The sequence below is a fragment of the Pelophylax lessonae genome, assembly GCF_965119305.1.
Source record: "Pelophylax lessonae genome assembly, chromosome: 5".
Classification (NCBI taxonomy): Eukaryota; Metazoa; Chordata; class Amphibia; order Anura; family Ranidae; genus Pelophylax; species Pelophylax lessonae.
The window spans coordinates 200,464,106-200,488,043 of record NC_138772.1 but is presented as its reverse complement, the minus strand read 5'-3'; the positions used below and the strand labels follow the sequence as shown (position 1 = coordinate 200,488,043).

The window sequence follows — 23,938 nt, the reverse complement described above, 5'->3', positions numbered from 1 at the left end:
CCGGTAAGAGCCTCATGATTGTTTTATACCCGTTTTTACCTGGAATCTTGTAAGATCAGGTAAGATTTTTTAGCTGTGTAATCTGTAGGACCTTCAAACAACGCATGTTGAATCCCACTCCCATGGAGGATCATTTAAAATCATGAAATGTATTACTTGTGGAACCACACGTCACCTACCTTCTGGCCTGTCCTTGTGGATTTCAATATGTGGGCAGAACCACAACGGCTAGGGGTGTGAGAACATGTTATCAACATAAAAAAAGGGTATAAACAACACAATTTGTCCAATCATTTCAGATTGTTCCATGATAGGGACCCTAGTGGTTTGACCTTCTGTGGTATAGACAGAGTTGAAGCACATTGGAGAGGGAATAATCTCAAAAAGGCCATTTCCCAGAACGAAACTCAATGGATTTATCCTCTGGGAACTATGAGCCCATTGGGGTTGAATATAGAACCTGATGTAAATTGTTTTTTATCAAACTAGTAAAATGGGAAGTAAAATATATGAGCATTTGATTTTTTTATATAAAAGGATTTTTTTTTAATATTTTTTTTTTTTAATTTGTATTACATACACATATATGTAATAGAGTTCTAATTTTATTTGGTTATGATTCTATTTTTTATCTTTATACTTTAATTTATATCTGTTTCATTTTTATTTCCAATTTCATTTTATTTTTTTTCAATTTTTTTTTATATTTTTGACATATTATTTTTTCTATCTTTATATTTTTTCATCTTCTCTTTTCTATTTACATCTAGCAATTATATGTGAAAGTAGTGTTTGCATATACATTTTGGAGACCATTTGCATAATAATGTGTTTTATTGATTGTTATTAATATAATGGTACAGTTCATGAGAGAAGTGATATTGTAACATTTTCAGGAAGTAATGTCATTTGGGTGGAGGAAGAGAAGCTAGTACACCATTAGAAATGATGTAATCTTATTGGCTACCATGCAGTGGGGTATTTAGGGTTTGTGCTGCCCTAGGCCTGACTAAACTTGGGTACCCCTAATTTAAATATGGCCCACCCCTGCCTGTAAAGGCCACACCCTTTCCTGTTTATGACCCGCCCTGTGATCTGTAAACCACAGACAAAAACCACAGTCTATCAGTGCAGCCTCATCAGTTCCCATAAGTTCAACTTCATCAGTGCCCATCAGTGCAGCCTTATCAGTGCAGCCTCATTACTGCCCATCAGTGCAACATATCAGTGCAGCCTCATCAGTGCCCATCAGTGCAGTCTATTAGTGCCCATCAGTGCAGCCTATCAGTGCATCATATCAGTGCCCATCAGTGCTGCATTATCAGTGCAGCTTATCAGTCCTGCCTCATCAGGGGCCATCAGTGCAGTCTATTAGTGCCCATCAGTGCAACATATCAGTGCCCATCAGGGCAGCATATCAGTGCAGCCCCATCAGCATATCAGTGCAGCCCCATCAGCTTTTTTGCTGCCCCCCCCCTGCAAGGTGCTGCCCTAGGCCTGGGCCTTGTTGGCCTAGGCCAAGATACAGCACTGCTAACATGAGAAAGAGTTTTCTCTCCTCGTGAATAAATCAGACCATTGGAAACCGGAAATGATGTCGATGCATACTAGCTCATTATGCCTTTGTCTTGAAGGGTTTATATATTTATTTTTTTTAGGTTTACAACCGCTTTAACTGACCAAATCAATATCCCAGGAGTTTGACTTGATGCTGTACTCTGATTAACCACTTTGCCGCTGCTCACTAGAGCTCTACTGTGGCAAAGTGGCTCGATAACGTCTGGCGACGTAGACCTACGTCACCAGACATTCCCCTCTCTCGGCGCCGCGCGTGCGCCGCCGGAGGCTCGCTCCCGCTGTATTCAGTCACAGCGGGAGTCGGGCCAGGGGAGGAGCGGAGGCGATCGCCGCTGCTCTATTTCTCGATCGTCGGGGAATCGAGTGTGGAGATCCGCCCGCTTGTGTAAACACAAGCGGGCGGATCTCCTAAGTGACAGGCAGGGTCAGATTGCAGGGTTCAGCATAGCTGAACCTGCGATCTGTCCTTGTGTCACATAGTCCCCTCCCCCCACACACGTCAGTAAGCACCAGGCATACATTAACCCCTTGATCACCAATAAAAATTAACCCCTTCCCTGCCAGTGTCATTTTTACAGTAACAGTGCATATTTATAGCACTGATTACTGTAGTAATGTCACTGGTACCCCCAAAAGTGTCAAAAATGTCAGTCAAGGGCCCGATCTGTCTGCCGCAATGTCGCAGTCTCGCAAAAAAAAAAAAAACCAAATCGCAGATCGCCGCCATTACTCGTTAAAAAAAAACACCAAAATGACAGAAATCTTTCCCTTAGTTAGTAAACACAATAACTTTTGCGCAAACCAATCAAAATACGCTTATTGCGATTTTTTTTACCAAACATAGGTAGCAGAAAACAGATTGGCCACAAATTTAAAAAAATTTAGATTTTTACATACATAGTTACATAGTAGGTGAGGTTGAATAAAGACAATAGTCCATCCAGTTCAACCTGTGTAGGTGTGTGTAGCTGTAATCATCTCACATAGCCCTTAATGTCCTGATCCTTGAGATGTAAGTCTAAGGCCCCGTTCACATACAAGCGACGCTACTTCGCGCCGTGACCTCGGAGCGGCCGCCACGGACTTCATAACATTGATATGTCGCCCCAAAGAAGCTCCGGACCCTTTTTCTAAGTCAGAGCGACTTGTGTCGCTCCTATTAGAACGGGTCCGCAGCTTCCCTATGGGAGGCGACCTACGGCGGACAGGTCGCCTCACAGGTCGCCTTAGAGTGAACGGGGACTTAGAGTCTTTTGAAAGCCACCATACTACCCGCAGAAACCACCTCTTGTGGTAGAGAATTCCACAATCTTGTAGCCCTAACAGTAAAGAACCCCCTCGTTGCCTGAGGTTAAAACGCTTCTCCTCTAATCGCATTGTATGTCCTCGAGTCCTCATGCAATCCCTTCGAATGAACAGCTTTTTTTCTAAGCTGGGATCCCCATTAAGATATTTATAAATTGCTATCATGTCCCCCCTCAGACGTCTCTTCTCCAGGGAGAATAAATCGAGCGATTGTAGACGCTCTTCATAGTCAAGGTCCTCCATACCCCTAATTAGTTTAGTTGCCCTTCTCTGGACTCTCTCCAGCTCCAACACATCCCTCCTGAGGACTGGCGACCAGAACTGGACAGAATACTCCAGATGTGGTCGGACCAGAGTTTTATAAAGTGGAAGGATTATAGTCTTATCTCTGGAATACATCCCTTTTCTTATGCATGCTAATATTCTGCTTTTTTTACATTTTTTTTGGGGGGGGGGGGGGGGGAATTCATATAAAAAAAAATGTGAAAAATATTATTTTTTCAAAATTTACGCTCTTTTTTTGTTTATAGCGCAAAAAGTAAAAATCGCACAGGTGATCAAATACCACCAAAAGAAAGCTCTGTTTGTGGGGAAAAAAAGCCGTAAATTTCGTTTGGGTACGCCGTTGCACGACCGCGCAATTGTCAGTTAAATTCGCACCGTGCCGAATCGCAAAAAGTGGCCCAGACGTAAGACAGCAAAATCCTCCGGTGGTAAAGTGGTTAAAAAGTGTTCCTTTCATTTTTATTGAGCAGTGTATATCTATTGTTTGGGGGGTTCTAAGTAATTTTCTGGCAAAAAAAAGTAGTTTTTTTACATGTATGTGAGAAGTGTCAGTTTATTGAAGTGGTTAGCAGGAGCCAATAATCTTCCAAGCATGAAATGTCTATTCATTCATGTCTATGAGTGTGAGAAGAAAGTCAGGCAGTACAGAGAGAAGATACAAACTCCATGCAGGTATGACAGATCATATCCCTAGAGCTGCAGTTGGTGATCAGAGAAGGTAGGACTGGCACATCTAGAGGGAAGCTGAGGATGTTGCTGTGAGTAATGAGGAGGCTCTAGCTCTGGTAGGAGTGTCCAGCATTAGGAGTCCTGTTACTGTAGCAGAGAGAGTCAGTGGAGGAAACAGACTGGGACAAACTGCGGAGAAGCCATCAAATGTGACTGGGGATGTCACCTGTCTACTGGATCTGTCTTTCTCAGGCTCTTCCACCTCCATGATCTCCTGGATCTGTGTGATCTGAGCATTGAACATGTTGTCTGCACATGGGTACCTGTATTATGTCAGCCCTGCATGAACACTGCTCCAGCAGATTGGATCTCCATTGTGCTCCCTGCGTCTAGACTCCATATACGTTGCGATCGGTTAGTCCTAGTTGGTGCACCATGGGGGGAAATCTGGGCTGTCATCGGTCCATTCCTAGGGACCCGTCAGATCTGTGTCAGAAGAACCGCAAGTTTAGTGCTGCCTGTAACTTCAGCAACATCTTGGTGAGCCAAGAGAGACTGAACATCAACACTGCCAGCGAGGAGGAGCTGATGACCCTGCCTGGGGTGACCAGACAGGTGGCCCAGAATATAGTGGAGTATAGGGAATATATTGGGGGCTTCAAGAAGGTGGAGGACTTGGCTCTGGTCAGTGGGGTGGGGGCTGCCAAACTGGAACAAGTCAAGTTTGAGATCTGTGTGAGTAGTAAAAGTGGCTCGGCCCAACACTCGCCCAACTCTTTACGAAAGGATTTGGACCATGGGTACCATAGCCAACACTTGTCCGCCACCAGGGTCAACATCAACACCGCCAGCGCTACCCAACTGTTGAACCTTAGAGGTCTAACGGAAGAGATGGCCCAGGACATTATCCTCTACCGCACTCAGCATGGCCCCTTGAAGAGCATTGAGGACCTTCTCAAGGTGGATTCCATTAGCTCTTCTTTCCTGGACAAGGTCAGGCACCAGGTCTATGTACAAAGATCTCGCCCACCATCCACCCATACCAATGGTGGCTTACATTTCATGGCCAAACCACATCCAAGCCCAACCTCTATAAGCCTACAGAGTGAGGACCTTGATTTTCCTCCTGGAGGACCTACTCAACTCATCTCTACCCGTCCTTCTGTAGAAGTCTTTGGAGGTGTGAGGGAGGGCAAACCTGTACTCAGGTTGGCAACCTGGAACTTACACAACTGTAGTATGGACAAAGCCAGCAACCCTGGGGTCCGGGAGGTGGTGTGCATGACCATTTTAGAGAACTGGTAAGTTGTTTTCTATGAACATCTTATTTGTTTTTTTTAGCTTTTGTGTTTCATCAACGATTTTTTTTTTATATAAACGATGACTTCATTACAGAGCAATTTTATCATTTGTGAAATAAGTGGTATCAGGGTCGGGTCAGTGCTGTATCTTGGCCTAGGCCAACAGGGCAGCACTTTGCAGAACAGGGCAGCACTTTGCAGGGGGGGCAGCAACAAAGCTCATGGGGCTGCACTGATATGCTGCCCTGATATATTGCACTGATGGCCACTGATGAGGCTGCACTGATGGGCACTGATATGCTGCCCTGATATATTGCACTGATGGCCACTGATGAGGCTGTACTGATAAGCTGCACTGATGGGCACTGATATGCTGCCCTGATATATTGCACTGATGGCCACTGATGAGGCAGTACTGATAAGTTGCACTGATGGGCACTTATATGATGCACTGATGGGCTGCACTAATGGCACTGAGAGGCTGCACTGGTGGCCACTGATGAGGCTGTACTGATGAGCAGTAATGAGGCAGCACCGATGAGCACTGTTAAGGCCGCACTGATGGGCACTGATAAAGCTGAACTTATGGGAACTGATGAGGCTACACTGATGGGCACTGATAGACTGTGGTTGTGGTCTGTGGTTTACAGATGACAGGGCAGGTCATAAACAGGAAAGGGTGTGGCCTTTACAGGAAGGGGTGGGTCATATTTCAATTAGGGGTGCCCAAGTTTAATCAGGCCTAGGACAGCACAAAACCAAAATACACCACTGGGTCGGGTCACATCAGAACGCGGTGCAGGAAAGACATGTTCCATGCGCGTTTCTCACACTGTGTTCAAAACACACTGCCCTTGCGATTTGTTGCAGGTGCCAATACATTATTAACGTCACCCCACAAGCAGATCGAAATGCAGTGCGTATGCATGGTACCAGAGTACCATGAGACTTGGTGCGACGCGTTTTTCAACAGTAGTGCATGCACTACTTTTTGTGCATTCTGCAGCCATTCAAATGATTGGGCTGCCAAATCGCACTGCAGGGAAACGCACAAAAAAGTGGACTGTGTTACTTTGTGATTCTAGTGTGAACCAGCCCTGCAGGGATGTTTTCACTTGTAAACAAAAATCTAGGTTATTTAAAGCCCATCTCCAGGGAGAACACAAATTCGTCCCTTGCAGTGGGGCTGCCCCTGTATTACAAGGGTTAAATACATATTTAGGTCTAGGACAGTGATGGTGGACCTTTACAGCCCAGATATTTTGGAACTGCATTTCCTATGAAGCTCAATTATACTGCAGAGTGCATGAGAATCATGGGAAATGTAGTTCCAAAACATCTGGGGTGCCAAGGTTAACCATCGCTGGTCTAGGAGATGGGATAAGCATTTTTACATATCTGACCCTATGCGCCCCTGCAGTCAGCTCTCTCCTACTCCCCTACGCTACCTCAGTGGCAGTGGACTGTCCTCCAGCCTCTGCATGTCCAGTGTAGGCTCTGGGTTCTGCATTGACATCAGAGAGCATCCAACCATCAGAGCGTAGGGGAGAAGAGGCTGTGGGTATTGGTCTTGCTACTCAGAAGAGCCTATGGGAATGGGGGATCAGGTGCTACTCAGAAGAGCCTATGGGAATGGGGGATCAGGTGCTACTCAGAAGAGCCTATGGGAATGGGGGATCAGGTGCTACTCAGAAGAGCCTATGGGAATGGGGGCTCAGGTGCTACTCAGAAGAGCCTATGGGAATGGGGGATCAGGTGCTACTCAGAAGAGCCTATGGGAATGGGGGCTCAGGTGCTACTCAGAAGAGCCTATGGGAATGGGGGCTCAGGTGCTACTCAGAAGAGCCTATGGGAATGGGGGATCAGGTGCTACTCAGAAGAGCCTATGGGAATGGGGGATCAGGTACGTAAAAGGGCTTGCAGTCCGCTAGACCTAATCAAGCATTTAACCCTTGCATTACATGAACAATCCCACTGCAAGAGGACAATTTTTGTTCTCCCCGGAGTTCAGCTTTAAAAGCTGAAAAATCAATCTTTATTTACCATTTTTTAAATCCGGGGTGTAACATGGCCAGAGTCTGCAGCCCTTATCCCAAAACTGCTACCCTCCAACTTACAAAATTTCCTGGGTTCTGCTCGTCGCTGGCTCCTGTCAAATTTGATTTTGGTACGGCTGTACGTAGCTGTGCCACAGAGAATTGTTACATAGTTAGTCAGGTTGAAAAAAAAGACACAAGTCCATCTGGCTCAACCAATAAAAATCAAAAAAGAGTAAAGAAAACCCAACCATACAATCTCATATACACAATCCTATACCCGCAGTTGATCCAGAGGAAGGCGAAAAACCCCAGGAAAGCATGATCCAATTTGCTACAGCACGGGAAAAAAATCCTTCCTGATCCCCCGAGAGGCAATCTGCTATTCCCTGGATCAATTTTTCATATAAATATTGTGAATAAAAAAACTACAAGTCCCATGTGCCACCACAGCATAATTTCCAGTGGGGCACAATTCCGGTGCCGTCACTTGTAGTTCTCCATGCCTGTAACCAGTGGTGTATTTAGGTTTTGTGCTGCCCTAGGCCTGACTAAACTTGGGCACCCCCTAACTTAAATATGACCCATTCCCTTCCTGTAAAGGCCACACCTCTTCCTGTTTATGACCCACCCTGTCATCTGTAAACCACAGACCACAGTCTATCAGTACCCATCAGTGCAGCTTCATCAGTTCCCATAAGGTCAGCTTCATCAGTGCCCATCAGTTCAGCCACATTACTGCCCATCAGTGCAGCATATCAGTGCAGCCTCATCAGTGGTCATTAGTACAGCCCCATCAGTGGCCACCAGTGCAGCCTATCAGTGCATCATATCAGTGTCCATCAGTGCAGCTTATCAGTGCTGCCTCACCAGTGGCCATCAGTGCAGCCTTTAAGTGCCCATCAGTGCAGCCCCATCAGTGAAGCTAATCAGTGCCACCTTGTGCCCATCAGTGCAGCATATCAGTCAGGAGCCTGGCACAAAATTTAGAGCATACTGGGTCCTGGAGGCCCTGGGATTTCTAGTGAGTCACTAATGGGTGAAGGAACATTTTAAGCACAAGCACTTTTCTAAGAAGATTTGTTCAGCACCTTATGACACTTTTAGTGGTGGAGTGTTCTGCACGGAATTAATTATTGTTGCACTTTAAAAAATTTAGTGACTGGATGTATTTTTATATGTAGTTTTTTACACGGGTTTTTAATTGGATGGAATTTTTGCACTATATGAAATATTGATATCTAATATTTATCACATTTAATATTTATTTATCACCACTATTTATTTATTTAGTATTTAGCAATTTTGGATTTGGCGCCTCACATTGTCACTATATCAGTGCAGCCTCATTAGTGCCGATCAATGCAGTTTATCAGTACCCACCATTGCCGCATCATAAGTGGCCATCAGAGCAGCATATTAGTGCCCATCAGTGCAGCATATCAGTGCCCATAGTGCAGCATATCAGTGCAGCCCCATCAGTGCAGCTTATTAGTGCAGCCCCATCAGTGCAGCTTATCAGTGCCACCTCATCAATGGCCATCAGTGCAGCCTTATCAGTGCTCATTAGTACAGGCTTATGTCACTGGATTAGTAAGATTACTCCTTTCTTTTAGGATATTAGGACTTGGTTTTTGCTGCCACTGATTGTAATCATAGGATTATTTCACCTATTTGTATAATGACTTGGAAGTCCATAGTCATTATACAAATAAGTTAAATAATCAGTGGCAGAAAACACAAGTCCAAATATTTTAAAGGATTGGAGTAATCTTACTAATCCAGTGACATATTGCGATAGAACATGGTGAACAGGTCCAAAATATTATTGCCATCATATGCAATTAAAAGTCTTAATTGTATATGATGCAATTCAGTATGCTCGCTCAAGAACAAGGATGTTTAAAGAAATTAAATTATGTTATTGACATGATGCCTGCCATACCTTCGGGCATCGGGCCAGTTGTATTAAGTGTGGTCGGCAGCCTGCAGTCTGCCTGAATGTCCCACCAGCTGGTATTATCATACCGGCAGGGAGCAGTGTGACCGCTTTATGGGGCTGCCAGACTGATTTGCCTCCTGGACCCTGCCATCTGGCCCAATTCATCCCATAAGACTGACACTATACTAAAAGTGTAGCGCAAGCCGACGGGGACCCTTTTCATGTGGGACCTGGGAGAAGGCAGTTTTTTTTTCATGCAGGGGGGCAGCTGTTTTGCTGCCCCCCTGAAAAGTGCCACCCTAGGCCTGGGCCAAGATACAGCACTGCCTGTAACTGTACTGTAGGTCCGTACCTAGATATTGAGTTGTGGAGGAATAGTCTGCCTTAGCCAGAGCATTGCACTAGGGATCCACTGATCGCATTTGCAGTGCTTTGCAGACTTGAATGCAAAACCAAACATTTTTGTTATTCGCAATATGGGTGCATTTATTGTTTTTTTTTTTTTTTTGTTTGTTTTTTTGCAAGAAGTTGGAATTTGCCTTTAAAGCCCAAATCCTGATTAAAAAGGAAAAACGGTGATACCCCAGTACTGTCCTTTGCAGAAATACCATTCTGCAATCCAGCACCAGTCCTGTTCTGGGTTAAATGATGACCAGTGTTATTTACCCTCGCCCAGCGTTCTTTACCCTGCATTCAGTGCACCCTGGACCCCATTAAGCTGCCCTGGGCTCTAAAGAGAATGCTCCAGAGAGAATGGAGCAGCGCCTACATCATTCACATGGACTTTCCACCCAGATCAGCGTGTTTCTGTAGCAGGCATGGCTAGCCGTTTCCAATTAGCTGAGGACAGGACGCCAATGCAAATCAATGATGGGCTGACATGGTCTGTGTCTGTTCGTTCATAGTACTGCAAGAAGCAATTATATGCAGGCTGCTCACCTGTCACCAACAGCGGGTAATCGCCCTGTGTGCAATTACATGCAGACAGCTGCAGAGCCGCTCATTGATTTGTGCAGGATCACTTTCTGCAGATAATTGGTAACACTGGCTGTACCTGCTGCAGAAAAAGGCTGATCTTGGTGGTGTACAGCTAGGAAAGGCCATGTGAATTATCCCTTACATGGTGCCATTCTCTGCATGATTAAGAATCATCCATTGCTGGGGAAAGAAGAGGACTTTGTGAAGTCAAGTAACTGGACAAAGGACCTCAGAATAATAGCATGTGTACACATAGAAATAAATAAATGCGGTGGATTGGTGCCCAGCCTGGGATTTAAAATATATGAATAATGAAACCATTCCTGACATGTCATAATATACAACAGCGGTGTTTATTTCTTTATTTTATTAAGTCATACTTTATATAATTAAAACATAGTCCTTGGGCTCCAGTCCAGTGACTTTGCTTGGGCTGAGAGGATGTCATCTGTTGCTTGAAGGCAGGAGAAAGCATTCCTTAAGCCCCATACACATTATACAACTTTTGTTGTTAGATTTCCTTTAGATTTACCTTCAACTATGTAGTGCAAGGGCCTGCCTGACTGCATATAAATTGAAAGTGTTTAGGTGTGACCTCATATTATATGGTTTTGGTAAATCTAAAGGAAAAAAACTAAAGAGAATCGTATGGTGTGTATCCAGCTTTAGGCTCCATGTACACGGGACGCTGGAAATGGCCGTTTAGGAGCAGTTGGGCGTTTTTTTCAGAAGCCCCTGAACCCATCTACATTTTATCTTATCTGTCCATGTACACCAGGTCGTTTACAGTCATTTGCAGGCAGTTGCGTTCAGGGACTGTTTTTAGAACGCAATTATTTGCGTTCAAACGTGTGTTTCCCGGCGTTTCAAACGCACAAACACGTCCGAACGCGATGACCCGCGTTTAGCGTTCGCGTTTTTCCATTTTAAAGGGAAATAATTTTTTTGACCTCTAGGAACGCTTCTAAACGCAAACGCCGCTAAACGCCCGCTAAACGCGGGTACAAACGCGACCGAACGGACGTTTCAAACGTCCTAAAAATTCCAGCATTCAAAGGTACTTTTAACAACGTCCCGTGTACATGGAGCCATCTTCTTCTCTTCCCAATTTAAACAGACTGCAACATTGTAATTTTTTAACAGGTTACAAGGTGGGAGGCTGATCTGTGTCATGCATTTGTAAACTGATCCAAGGACTTCACAGACACCAATATTTACGTGGTTTTGTCATCTCTAAGCCAGCTTAATAATCCAGGAGGTAAATGCTGACCCTGGATTGTACCAGAACCAGGTGACAAAGATGGTGTTGCCATTCTGGAGAGAAAAGCAGCACGGTGGCTAAGGCTGGCCATACACTATACAATTTTCTTATTCAATTTCCTTTAGATTTACCTTAAACTATGTAGTGCAAGGGCCTGCCTGACTGCATACAAATTGAAAGTGTTTAGGTTTGACCCTATATTACATGGTTTTGCTAAATCTAAAGGAAAGTTGAACAAGAAAATTGTATAGTGTATGGCCAGCCTTAGTGGTTATCTTGCGAATCCCAGTCAGGACACTTTCTGCATGGAGTTTGCATTTTTTTTCCTGTGCATGTATGGATTATCTCTTGGTTCCTCCAAAGGCGTGTTAGGTTAAAACTGTTGTAAAAGCAAAAGGTTTTGTTTTTTTTTTAACCATAAGGCGTCGTGCACACTTGGCGTTTGAAAAAAAACAAGCTGCAAAGCCAGTTCTGACGCCAGGAAAAAGCAGCTGTAAAAACGTGCTTTGGCGTTAATCCACGTTTTAGCCAGGTTTAGCAGCATTAGCGTTTAGCGGCCTTTCTCTGCCCTCTTCTATTTGCCAACCTCAAATCCAACTATTACAGCCTAAAAAAACGTCTGACGTGGCCTAACGCTTTATGCGGCCTTTAGCAGCATCAACGCTGCTGCTCCAGAACGTGCTGGCCCTGGGTTTTTTTTTTTTTTTTTTTTTTTACAGCTTAAAAAGGCCTATGCCACTTACAGCTCCTAAAAGCCTGTGTGTGCATAAGGCCATAGAATAACACAGAGGGGTGTTTTTAAGCTGAAAAAAATAAAACGCCTGACGCTCCTAAAAGCAGCTGTAAAAACACCCTGTGTGCATGAGGCCTAATGCATTTTCTGCATTAGGTAAAAAAAAAAAAAACCTTTTCTCTTCAGCAAACTCCCAGCCACGCCCTAAATACTTACCTGAGCCCGATCTCGATCCAGCACTGTGCCCCAGAGCAGTAGCACTGCTGCTCTCTCTCTCTCTCCTCACAGGCCCAGAAACAGCAGTGGAAGCCATTGGCTCAGGCTGCTGTCAATTAAAGTCTGTGAGTGGGGGGCGGGGCCAAACTGGGCTGTGGGTGACAATAGACATCCACAGCCAGGCTCAGGAGCGAGCCTGCATGAGTGCCCCCCATAGCAAACAGCTTGCAATGGGAGCACACAGAAGAGGAGGAGCGCTGATGGGGGATCCCAGAAGAGGAGGCTCAGGGCTGCTCTGTGCAAAACCATTCCACATAGCAGGTAGGTTTACCATGTTGTTTTTTTAATTAAAAAAAAAAATAAAACAAAAAAAGAAAAAATCTTTACAATGACTTTAATTGGCTCCTGTCTAAATTGGCTCCAGAAGCAAGTTGACTCCTTATGTGTAATATGTAAAGTACTGCATTAATTGCTATCATGCAGTTTACATGAAGATGCTAGGTCCACAGGATAGCGTGTGGGGTACATAGACAAAAACTTTTTGTAATGCATTTATAGCTTAGTAAAATCATGAAATCAATAATTGTAGCTTGAATACCTATATAAATGTGACATTAAACTAAGTGAATTGACAGCCTGTATTTAGATCTGCAATAAGCCTCAATTTATTCAGACAGTTTGAAACCATTTCCATGTATGCAATGGAGCTAATATTGTGACCTGTGCGGCCATGGGGACCATGTGTAGCTACTACTGCCTTCTACTTACCTAATGGGTGTGTACTGTACACATTGGAGCTGGTGTATAAAACGTGTGCTAAAGAAGCGATTTCTTGTAAATTATGGCAAACAATCACTTTCAGCTGTGAACGCTGCCGTCCAGAATTGACCATGAAATTTTGCCCTTGTTTACATTGGCCCGATTTGACAGGTCAGATCGCATGTGAAATCGCAGCCTATTGCCAACAATGGCACAATCGCAAAGTCAGCATCGCACCGATTTCCCAAAGTAGTTCTTGTACTACTTTTGGCGACTTTGGGTGCAACTTCAATAGACATCTGTGCATGAACCCCCAAAAGATGTCTTTCAAGTCGCTCCCAAAGTCGGACTGAAATGCCGCTTTGAATATGTAAACGAGGGCTTAGGGTTCTATATTGTTGCTATAGTCATTAAGAAGTTTTGTTGCTGGCACATTTTTCTTACATACATAAAGCCAGGGCTTTTTTTCTCAGAGAATAGGTGCAGGAACCCCCCCCCCCCTTTTGAGTCACCCTCTTGTCTCTGCCCCCTACCTACCTTTAAGTACCGTCCCTTGGTTCCACCCTCTACCCACCTTCCAGTACCACCCCTTTTAGAGAATACAGAACCAAGTATCATTTTGTAAGTAATTTGTATGCAATTTATTAATGATAACAGAAAAAGCAGTAAAAATAATCCCGGCCACACTAGATCCCACCAGCAACAATAGATCCCACCACAACAACAATATATCCCCCTAGAAACAAAAGTTCCCACCCCAGCAACAATAGATCCCTCACACAATGGGCCCCCTGTTACAAAATATCTCCTCCGCTCCAGCACCCCTTGCCATTACATACATTCAGTGCTGGAGGTGGCGGAACTGCGTTCCCCCGTGTTCCCACTGAAAAAAAGCCCTGCACAAAGCCTATTATTCGCTGTATAGAATATAGCAGTATTTGTCTTTACTGTGTTCTGCTGTAAATAAATACCTGAACAATAGAAGGGACTAGAAATGAGTTGTCTTTGATGACTGCCTTGTTCAGATATTGCATACTTGAACTCTGTGGCTCTTAGATCTGACCACTGAATAGTACCCAGAAGACCATTTTTTGTGGTGATTAACCCTCTTAGCGCCCCCTAACCCCCCCCCCCCCATCCATATTGCTGGTTGCTAAAGAGTGGGCCAGGAAGCCGGTCGCCACGTCGCCGCATCGCCGCGTCCCTAAAGTGATTGTAAACCTACTTTTCAGGCAATTCCTTGCATTAGATAATGCTATGTCTCCACTGTATGTGCTTTATTAAAAAAATGCAGTTGTATACCTTATTTCAGAGCTTACGTAACCGCCTGCCGTTTCCTCTCCTGATCTGACAGCTACAGTGGGAGGGGCTGAGAATCCCCCGCTGACGTCAGTCAGGAGGAGAGTGGCGGGCGGTCATGTGATGCTCTGAAATAAGGTATACAACAGCATTATCTAACACTGGGGATTGCCTGAAAATTATAAAGTTATTTCAGCAGCAGGAGGGGAGGGGCGGGTCCCTCGCTGACAGCTGAATGTAAAAAAAAAAAATTGCCACCAGATGGTGACGTCACAAGGGGGCAGAGCAACCAGGTGATGTCATGGGGTGACCCCGCCCCTTGCTTATTCAAGAACTGTCCGATGAAGGAGCGGATAGTTGGCGGTTAGCCTTCAACAAATGTGGAGCTCCTTTTTACTCCATACTCATTCACATGGGGGGGGGGGGGGGCAGGATCTGGGGACCTGATTAAAGGGGGCTTCCAAATTCTAATGAGCCTGCTGGCCACAGACCCCCACAACCACAGCTCAGGGTTGTAGGAAAGAGGCCCTTGCCCATCAATATAGGGACAAGGTGCTTTGGGGGCATGCGGCCTGGTATGGTTCAGGAAGGGGGGGTGCTCGCCTGTCCCCCTCCCTTTTCTAACTTGATGGGCTGCATGCTTAGATAAGGTCCTGGTATGGATCTGGAAGGGGGACCCCACGCCTTTTTTTTCTCTAATTCTTTAGCTGCCAATTCTTGTTTTTTACATTCAGTTGTCAGCGGGGAACCCCGCTGACAGCTGATGACTCATCGGTTCTTAAAGTGGTTGTAAACCCAAAAATTGAAAAAAAAAAAAAAAAAACCTGCAAGACAAAGGCATAATGAGCTAGTATGCATCGCACACTAGCTCATTATGTATTACTTACCTTAGAACGAAGCCCTGACACGGACCACCGGACATCGCTGCGGGCGCTGCCATGATCCCTCGTCGTCTCTTCCGGGTTCGGCGGCTCTGGCGCTGTGATTGGCCGGAGCCGCGCCGACGTCACTCCCGCGTATGCGCGCGGGAGTGATTTTCCGGCAAGCTCCCGGCAAGTAAAACTGAAGGTCCCCCCGGACCTTCAGAGCGCATGCGCCGCTCGCGTGAGCGGCTGCATGCACTGCAAATATCTCCTAAACCGTGCCGGTTTAGGAGATATTAATTGTACCTACAGGTAAGCCTTATTATAGGCTTACCTGTAGGTAAAAGTGTCAAAAAACGGTGGCCTGCTTTCCAGGCCGCTCCTTAGCAACCAGCAATACACAGTGTTTTTAAAGGGAGGGGAAAAATGCAAAGATGTGAACATGTACCATATGAAACCATGTTGAATTGACTGCAGTGCGTTTCTGCAAAACAGAAAACGCACAAAAAAGTGCAAAGGTGTGAACGTAGGGGAACAACACAGGGACAGCTGCAGTTCATCATTACCTTTAATGTTTGATGTTCTAAAGCCAACTACTGAATGCAGTGATTCTGAGCTGGTTCATTATTTGCATTATGTCATTGACTTTGTCACCTGTTACTTAAGTGAATATGACTTTTCATTTGGCTGTGGGGACTTCAGGTCAGGAATAAATTGTTCTGTGTCACCTAACAATAACTGTAGAACTTTAGAGGAAGCAGGCGAATTCTTATTATCAGCTGGTGAGCGTACTTTCCTGTAGCTTAGTGATGGATATAATAAACCTACTGTGACATATCACTGGCATTCCCCTTTTTACTTTTTCTTTTATAAATGTGTGCTTATCTTATCACTGCAATGCAGATCCTTCTTAGATAAAAAAAAGCATCTGACAATGTGGAGTTTCCAGTGTTCTGAGCTGTGCATGACATTGTATAACGCCAAAATGCTTTGCACTGAGCAGCCTTGAAAAAAAAAAAAAAAACGTATAGAACTCGTGCGTGCTTGCTCCCCAATCGGCTCTGTGTGTCCATTGACACACAGAGCGTGGCTTGGCCCCGCCCCTCCCCCTGCTCACTGGCCATAATTGACAGCAGCAGGAGCCATTGGCTCCTGCTGCTGCCTCTCTGCCCAATGAGAAGAGAGAGAGACGAGAGAGACTCTGCTCTCATGCATGATGCTGGATTGAGATCAGGCTCAGGTAAGTATAAGGGGGGCTGGGAGGGGAACAGCACATTGAAGATTTTTTACTTTAATGCAAAGGATGCATTAAAGTATAACTAAAGATAAAGCTTTGTTTTTGTTTTCGATAGAATGGAGAAAGATTAGAACACCTGTCAGTGTCCCCATTAGGGGAGATTTGCCCTCTCTATTTGTCTTGTTTACCATTATCATTCAAAGTGAATGTAAAATAAAATCTCAAATTTTTGGGTTGCCCCAGAAAAGTAATAGAGGGGAAATATTGTGATGGGGGACACTAGTTCTGGTGACCTGGGTTTCCCCAAGAGATTCCCTTATTTGCAGGGATTTCCTCTCACTTCCTGTTTTGGCTATGAAACAGGAAGTGAAGGTGAACCTCCCCAATGGGACAAAGAGGACAAAAATAAACCTTACACGGACTATAACCTTGATCTATCCAAAATGGGAAAAAAAAAGTTTTGCTTATAGTTCTACTTTAAGGAATGGAGTTTGGTCAGTTTAGCGGGGACTGGCCAAATTTCCACCCGTCTATGGGCAGACTGGTTGTACAGCAGCAGTCGATCTGTTTTTTTTATTTGCATTATCTATGGCCTGCCTAAAAGCTAGCTTTTCCCAAAAGTTCCGTTTTAGGTACTCCTCCCCTGCCACATTTGGCATGTCATATTTTTTGGGGGGAGTGGGTACCTAGTTTTGACAGGTACCCGCTCCCACTTCTGCTCGGATCGCCTAGGCCAGGGGTGTCAAACTCAATTTCATTGCGAGCCACATCAGTATTATGGATGCCTTTGAAGGGCCGGTTGTATCTGTAAGTCTAGATGTCCAGAGCACACCACCCCCCTTACCTTACCTCAGATGTCAAGAACCCCCCACCCTCCTTTAAATTATAGTTCACCCCTCTTAGGGCCCTTTCACACGGGCGCTCCGTATGTCCGCAAATCATCCTATTTTTTTGCGGATGATTTGCGGACATAATGCATGTCAATGGCATTGCGGATGTCAGCGGAATACCATCCGCTGACATCCGATTTTTTTCCTTTCCGTTTTTTGGAATGGAGCAGAACCCTATTTTTCCTCCGTTCAAAAAACGCAAAGGAAGGAAAATTGGATGTCAGCGGTGTCATCCGCTGACATCCGCAATGCCCATAGACTTACATTATGTCCGCATATCATCCGCAAACGGATGGGATGATATGCGGACATACGGAGCGGATGACACAAGTGTCATCCGCTCCGTGAAAAAAAAAAAAAAAGTGCCGGAGCGGATCGCAATGCGGTCCGCTCCGTGTGAAAGAGCCCTTACCTTGTGCTTCTGCCAGGAAGAAGCCGGGGAAGGGGCTGGGAAGCAGAAAGTGCAGAGTGTGGAGGAGGACCAGAGGTGGACTGGAGTCAACTGCCAGAGTCTGCTGAATGTCGGGACAAGGGAATGCACACAGAGGAGTAGGAGCTGTAGAGAGTACTGTCCTCCTTTTTTCTGCTGACTCCTGAGATGGGGAGGAAGGTGGCAGAGACGAGCAGCTCCGAGGCTGCAAGTGCAGGATCTGGTGGAGGAGTTCTGTCATCCTCTCTGCTGCCAATTGCTGAGACAAGATGGCGCAAGACTAGGCGGGTGCCATAGCGGCAGGAGAGGTGTGAGGGCCACATGAAATGGCCTGGCGGCCCGCCTTCGGGCCTTGTGTTTGACACCTGTGGCCTAGGCGATTAAAGTTCCCCTGTTCCCCTCCCTCTCTGCAGTCTTCTGGGACTCTTAACTTTGGCTGTGAGAATCCTTATCCTGGTGGGTTTGCTGAGGCTATAGTTTGAAATAGCAAGACGAGTGACTAGTTCTGTATATCCCTACAAGCTAGGGAGCTTTTTAGTAATGGATCCATGATTAAAGCGATACTGTCGCCAGACCATTCATTTAAAAAATTGATTTTCATTATATATGCATTCATCCTATTTCATGCATGTTATTTACCTGTAAAATTCCTTGTGCAGACGTCATGCTATTTCTTTTTTTTTTTTTTTTAAGCAAACTTTATTAAAATTTTACAAAGTGGTATTTCTATAGGTACTGTTGGTCGCGGCACGGTGCAAGGTGGTGGATTGCGTTGCACCACCTGCACTGAAAAAAAGTACTGCATGCTGTCATTTTTTTCATACACACCTCCCTTGCAGGGTACCATAATCATGACTGACATGTAAAGTCTATAAAGTAGAACTTCTATTAGATTAAGTACCATCCTTTTTTTTTTCTCCTGACTGAGACTCCTCAGTTATAAAGAATGGAGGAAGAGCAGTGGGCACACACAAGTCCTGTTAGAGCTGTGGACCTACAGACAGTAAAGCACGTGTCAAACACAAGTCCCGGGGCCGAATCCGGTCCACTGGGCCATTTCATATGGCCCTCGCACCTCTTCTGCATCTTCGGCACCCCCTCCTCTCTGCCCCCACCTTGTCTCAGCAGTCGACAGCAGAGAGGAGGACAGAACTCTTCTGCTAGAACCTGCACATCTTCATGCAGCAATGGAGAGGCTCCTCTCTCTCCCTGCCTCAGCAGTGGGCAGCAGAGAGGACGATAGAACTTTTTACAGATCCTGCAACCCCTTGTCTCTGCCTCCCCTGGTCCAGAATAGTTAACTCCAGCCCTCCTCTGGTTCTTCTCCAGACCCTGAACTTCTTGCTTCCCAGCTCTTCCCCCAGCTTCTTCTTACAACGTAAGAGAATGCACTGTGATGTAAGGAAGGGAAATCTAGTCTTACAGATACAACCGGCCCTCTGACGGCAACCATAATGGTGAAGCAGCCCGCAATGAAACTGAGTTTGACACCCCTACAGTAAACTGAGTTTGACACCCCTACAGTAAACTGAGTTTGACATCCCTGCAGGGCTCATGTAGGCGGCTCCTACAGGCTTTTGAGCTTTTTTGAGCTCTCATTTTTTCTGCCTGGAAACTCCCCTCCATGTTAGCCAATGTGTCAATGAACACTATGGCTTTTTCTGGAGTTTACAGGCATAAGCTCTTACAGGCAGAAAAAAAATCCCCCCAAACTTGCGTGAGAGGAGCTTTTGAGCAGAAAAGACGCCTAAGTGCCCAAAAACGCGAATGAGAATGAAGAAGCATGAAAAAGCTCAGAGAAGCTGGAAAAAAAAAAAACACAAAAAAAAAAATAGGAAAATTTAACTGAGAGCAGGGTTTGTGAAAAGAAACGCTTATGCTAAAAAAAAAGCTCAATGAAGCTCAATAAAAACATGAGCCCAATCAAGTACAAGCTTCTTCAAGCTGAAATAAAAGCTCAAATGCCTCTAAAAGCAGATTTTTTTTTGAACTGCAGTGCGCATGAGCCCTAAAGAATATATTTTTTTCTGAAATGACATTGTGTTATGTTAGGCAATCATCTTCGATGCAAATGATGCATAGCAGAATTCCCTTTTATATTTTACATAAATACTGCAATTTGTTCTGATTCTTTTCTTCATTGAGATGTCGTGACTTTCTATTCAATGCTCTGTGCTTCTTGTTTAGTGATTTGTCTTATGAAAAATATGTGCTTATCTGCATGAAAGCAAATAAAAAGAAAAATGTATCCCAAATGATTTTAGAGTTCATTTCATGGCAGCAGCTGCTGCCACTAGATAGTATGTTTTTCTTTTAGGTTTTCTCACAACAGAGCTGTTCTTAAAAGTTCTTAAAAGTTTAATTTCGCAGTACAGTATCCTGTCTTAAAGAAGAACTCTGTATTTACCATCCTTGGAAGGGAACTAATCAAGAATAGGCATTTGAAAGAATCTGGGCCGCAACTCTTAAGAATCAGCGACAGCTATGTATACTATTATTCAGTTATATTCTCTCCCTGTCAGAGCTGAAATGTAAGTTCAGTTTTAAATGGTAAAAGTTAAAGCTTACTGATAACTGACAGTCTTTCTGATCTGCTGAGACATAGTTGCCAACATTTGAAAAAAAATTCCAGGGACACTTTGCAGCACATCTAGCAATTACTTACCACTTCCATGAAGCCCCGCCCACTCCAAATAATCAATTACTTATCATTAGATTATAGGGTCTACTCAATAAAGAGAGGATTACAGGAAATTGAAAAGGGAATTTTAAACTTGAGGCCAACGTAGCAGAGTTGGAATAATTCTCTGAAATTCAGCTGCACTACTTCTGCCTGAAGTTTACAATTCTCATCACATTTCCCTGCAATTCTAAAGTGTTAAATGTGCTCAGGTGTGACCATACAAAAAATGGAATATGTAAATATAAATAAAGTGCAAAGTGTAAATAAGTACAATAAGTAAGTACAAAGTGTAAATAAGTACATTGCCAGGACAATGTAAATTACCCGGGACAGGCTCCTATTTGCCAGGACTGTCCTGGCAAAAATGGGACAGTTGGCAAGTATGCTGAGAGAATGGAAATCTGCCATTTGTACATGTTATGTAACCCAAACAGCACCTTTGTTATATTACAGGCATTTTTTTTTTTACTATAAGGTCATTTAAAATCAGTGGGAGGTTTACCATGTCTACGAAAATCTGATTCCTCACTATTGACGTGCCAGGAGAAGAGGTGGCCACACACGCAGAAACCATTTCTTTTTTACAATTCTTCACCAATGGGGCCTAACTGTTTGAAGAGTTCAAATCCCATGAATAGTTTTACTTGTACTGAAATTGCAATGACATTTTATTATTTGGTCATTTGAGATTTTGTGTGCAAGAAAATTACAGACTACCAGACAGGATACAGGTTATTCAATTAAATAAAAATGCCGTTCATTCAAGAAACTAAAAAATTAAGCGTAGTGCTTGTAGGACATGTTTTCAACCACATGTTTGATATCTTAGGCTGAAATACAACTCTTGCAACCTATCAGTGACCTGAAATGTAACACTCAAATCTAATTCAGTAATTGAGGCAGTCTGCCATTCACCTGCCAAACTCTCTCTGCTTGTCTTAGTTTCTGGACGTCGAAGGGCTGTAAATACAGAAACAAGTTGTAAGAACTGTATCCTTGTCATAAAAAAATGTGTCCATGGCACTTCATAATCTTTTTTTTTTTTTTTTTTTTTTTTTTAATAATTTTTATTAGAAAGAGATACAGTATCTAACAAAAGTTAGTACACCCCTTTTACATTTTTGTAAATATTTTATTATATCTTTTTATGTGACAACACTGAAGAAATTACATTTTGCTACAACGCAAAGTGTAAATTTGCTTTCCACTCAAAATAACACACAGCCATTAATGTCTTAACTGCTGGCAACAAAAGTGAGTACACCCCTAAGTGGAAATGTCCAAATTGTGCCCAAAATGTCAATATTTTGTGTTGCCACCATTATTTTCCAGCACTGCCTTAACCCTCTTGGGCATGGAGTTCACCAGAGCTTCACAGGTTGCCACTGGAGTCCTCTTCCACTCCTCCATGATTACATCACAGATCTGGTGGATGTTAGAGACCTTGCGCTCCTCCACTTTCCGTTTGAGGATGCCCCACAGATACTCAATAGGGTTTAGATCTGGAGACATGCTTGGCTAGTCCATCACCTTTACCCTCAGCTTCTTTAGCAAGGCAGTGGTCGTCTTGGAGGAGCGTTTGGGGTCTTTATCACGTTTGAATACTGGCTTGCGGCCCAGTCTCTGAAGGGAGGGGATCATGCTCTGCTTCAGTATGTCACAGTACATGTTGGCATTCATGGTTCCCTCAATGAACTGTAGCTCCCCAGTGACAACAGCACTCATGCAGCCCCAGACCATGACACTCCCACCACCATGCTTGACTGTAGGCAAGACACACTTGTCTTTGTACTCCTCACCTGGGTGCCGCCACACACGCTTGACACCATCTGAACCAAATACGTTTACCTTGGTCTCATCAGACCACAGAACATGGTTCCAGTAATCCATGTCCTTACTCTTCTTGTCTTCAGCAACCTGTTTGCGGGCTTTCTTGTGCATCATCTTTAGAAGAGGCTTCCTTCCTTCTGGGACAACAGCCATGCAGACCAATTTGATGCAGTGTGCGGCATATGGTCTGAGCACTGACAGGTTGACCCCCCACTTCTTCAACCTCTGCAGCAATGCTGGCAGCACTCATACGTCTATTTCCCAAAGACAACCTCTGGATATGTTGCTGATCACGTGCACTCAACTTCTTTGGTCGACCATAGCGAGACCTGTTCTGAGTGGAACTGTCCTGCTAAACCGCTGTATGATCTTGGCCACCGTGCTGCAGCTCAGATTCAAGGCCTTGGCAATCTTCTTATAGCGTAGGCCATTTATATGTAGAGCAATTTTTTTTTTTTTGTTCAGATCCTCAGAGAGTTCTTTGCCATGAGGTGGCATGTTGAACTTCCAGTGACCAGTAGGAGAGAGTGAGAGCGATAACAAAAAATTTAACACACCTGCTCCACATTCACACCTGAGCCCTTGTAACACTAATGAGTCATCTGACAGCGAGGAGGGAAAATGACTAACTGGACCTAATTTGGACATTTTCACTTAAGGGTGTACTCACTTTTGTTGCCAGCGGTTTAGACATTAATGGCTGTGTGTTGAATTATTTTGAGGGGACAGCAAATTTACACTGTTATACAAGCTGTACACTCACTACTTTACATTGTAGCAAAGTACCATTTCTTCAGTGTTGTCACATGAAAAAATATAATAGAATATTTACAAAAATGTGGCTGTGTACTCACTTTTGTGAGATACTGTATTTAACATACAGGAAGTGAAACATGCATATATATTAATACAGCCTAAGTAGTACATAGAAGTACAGAAAGTACATAAAGTCACTTATCTTAGATATGATCAGGCATCAAGAACACGCAATAGAACAGAAACACTAAAGAGAACTGAAAACATAATGAAGCTGCACAGCTTTCATGGATCATAATAATAATAAAGCATTGAGATCAAAGATCAGATGTTATGATTGGAACTCTACAGTTCCCAATGTTTCCTGATTTTTACAAAGGACAAATGTGAGTTATTACTTATGGCGAGGGCTTTTTCATAGAAGAAATTCGTTTTGACTAAGGAGAGCACCTCTGTGGGGTTAGGAGATAGTTGGGATTTCCAGTGTCTTACTATCATGGTTCTAGCTGCTAGTAGGATGTGTAGAATGATGTGCGGTATTCTTCTGGCCATTGGTCTACACCTATATTGCGTAGTGCCAGGGCTGGGGTTAAAGGTGTCATAATCTTAAGGCCCATACACACTGAGCATGGGGCTCTGGCATTTAGGTTCGAGTGCAAGGCAGAGGCGCAGTGCCCAGCCCTGCTACTGGAAGGCTGTAAAACCTTGTGAGAGGCTGACAGCTGCTGTGGCTGGACAGGGCTGGATGGTGAACATAGCAGCACTAATGTTTAAGGCATTATGTGCCCAGGGATGAATTCCTGCAATGTAAAAAGTCTTCATTAGAATCATTGTTCCTTGTGTGCATACTGCCCAAAACATTAGTACTGCTATGTGCATTGTCCAGC

The 23,938-nt window shown here is 44.2% G+C and overlaps 1 protein-coding gene across 1 annotated transcript in view; it reads left to right on the top strand.

Moving 5' to 3' along the window:
• The first annotated feature begins 3,975 nt into the window (after window positions 1–3,975).
• EEPD1 (endonuclease/exonuclease/phosphatase family domain containing 1) overlaps window positions 3,976–23,938 on the top strand; it is a 193,097-nt gene continuing 173,134 nt past the window's right edge. The window contains exon 1 of the mRNA XM_082258644.1: window positions 3,976–5,138. Within this exon, the coding sequence (XP_082114770.1) occupies window positions 4,273–5,138 (866 nt within the window). The 5' untranslated portion in view covers window positions 3,976–4,272. The remainder of the gene's footprint in view (window positions 5,139–23,938) is intronic.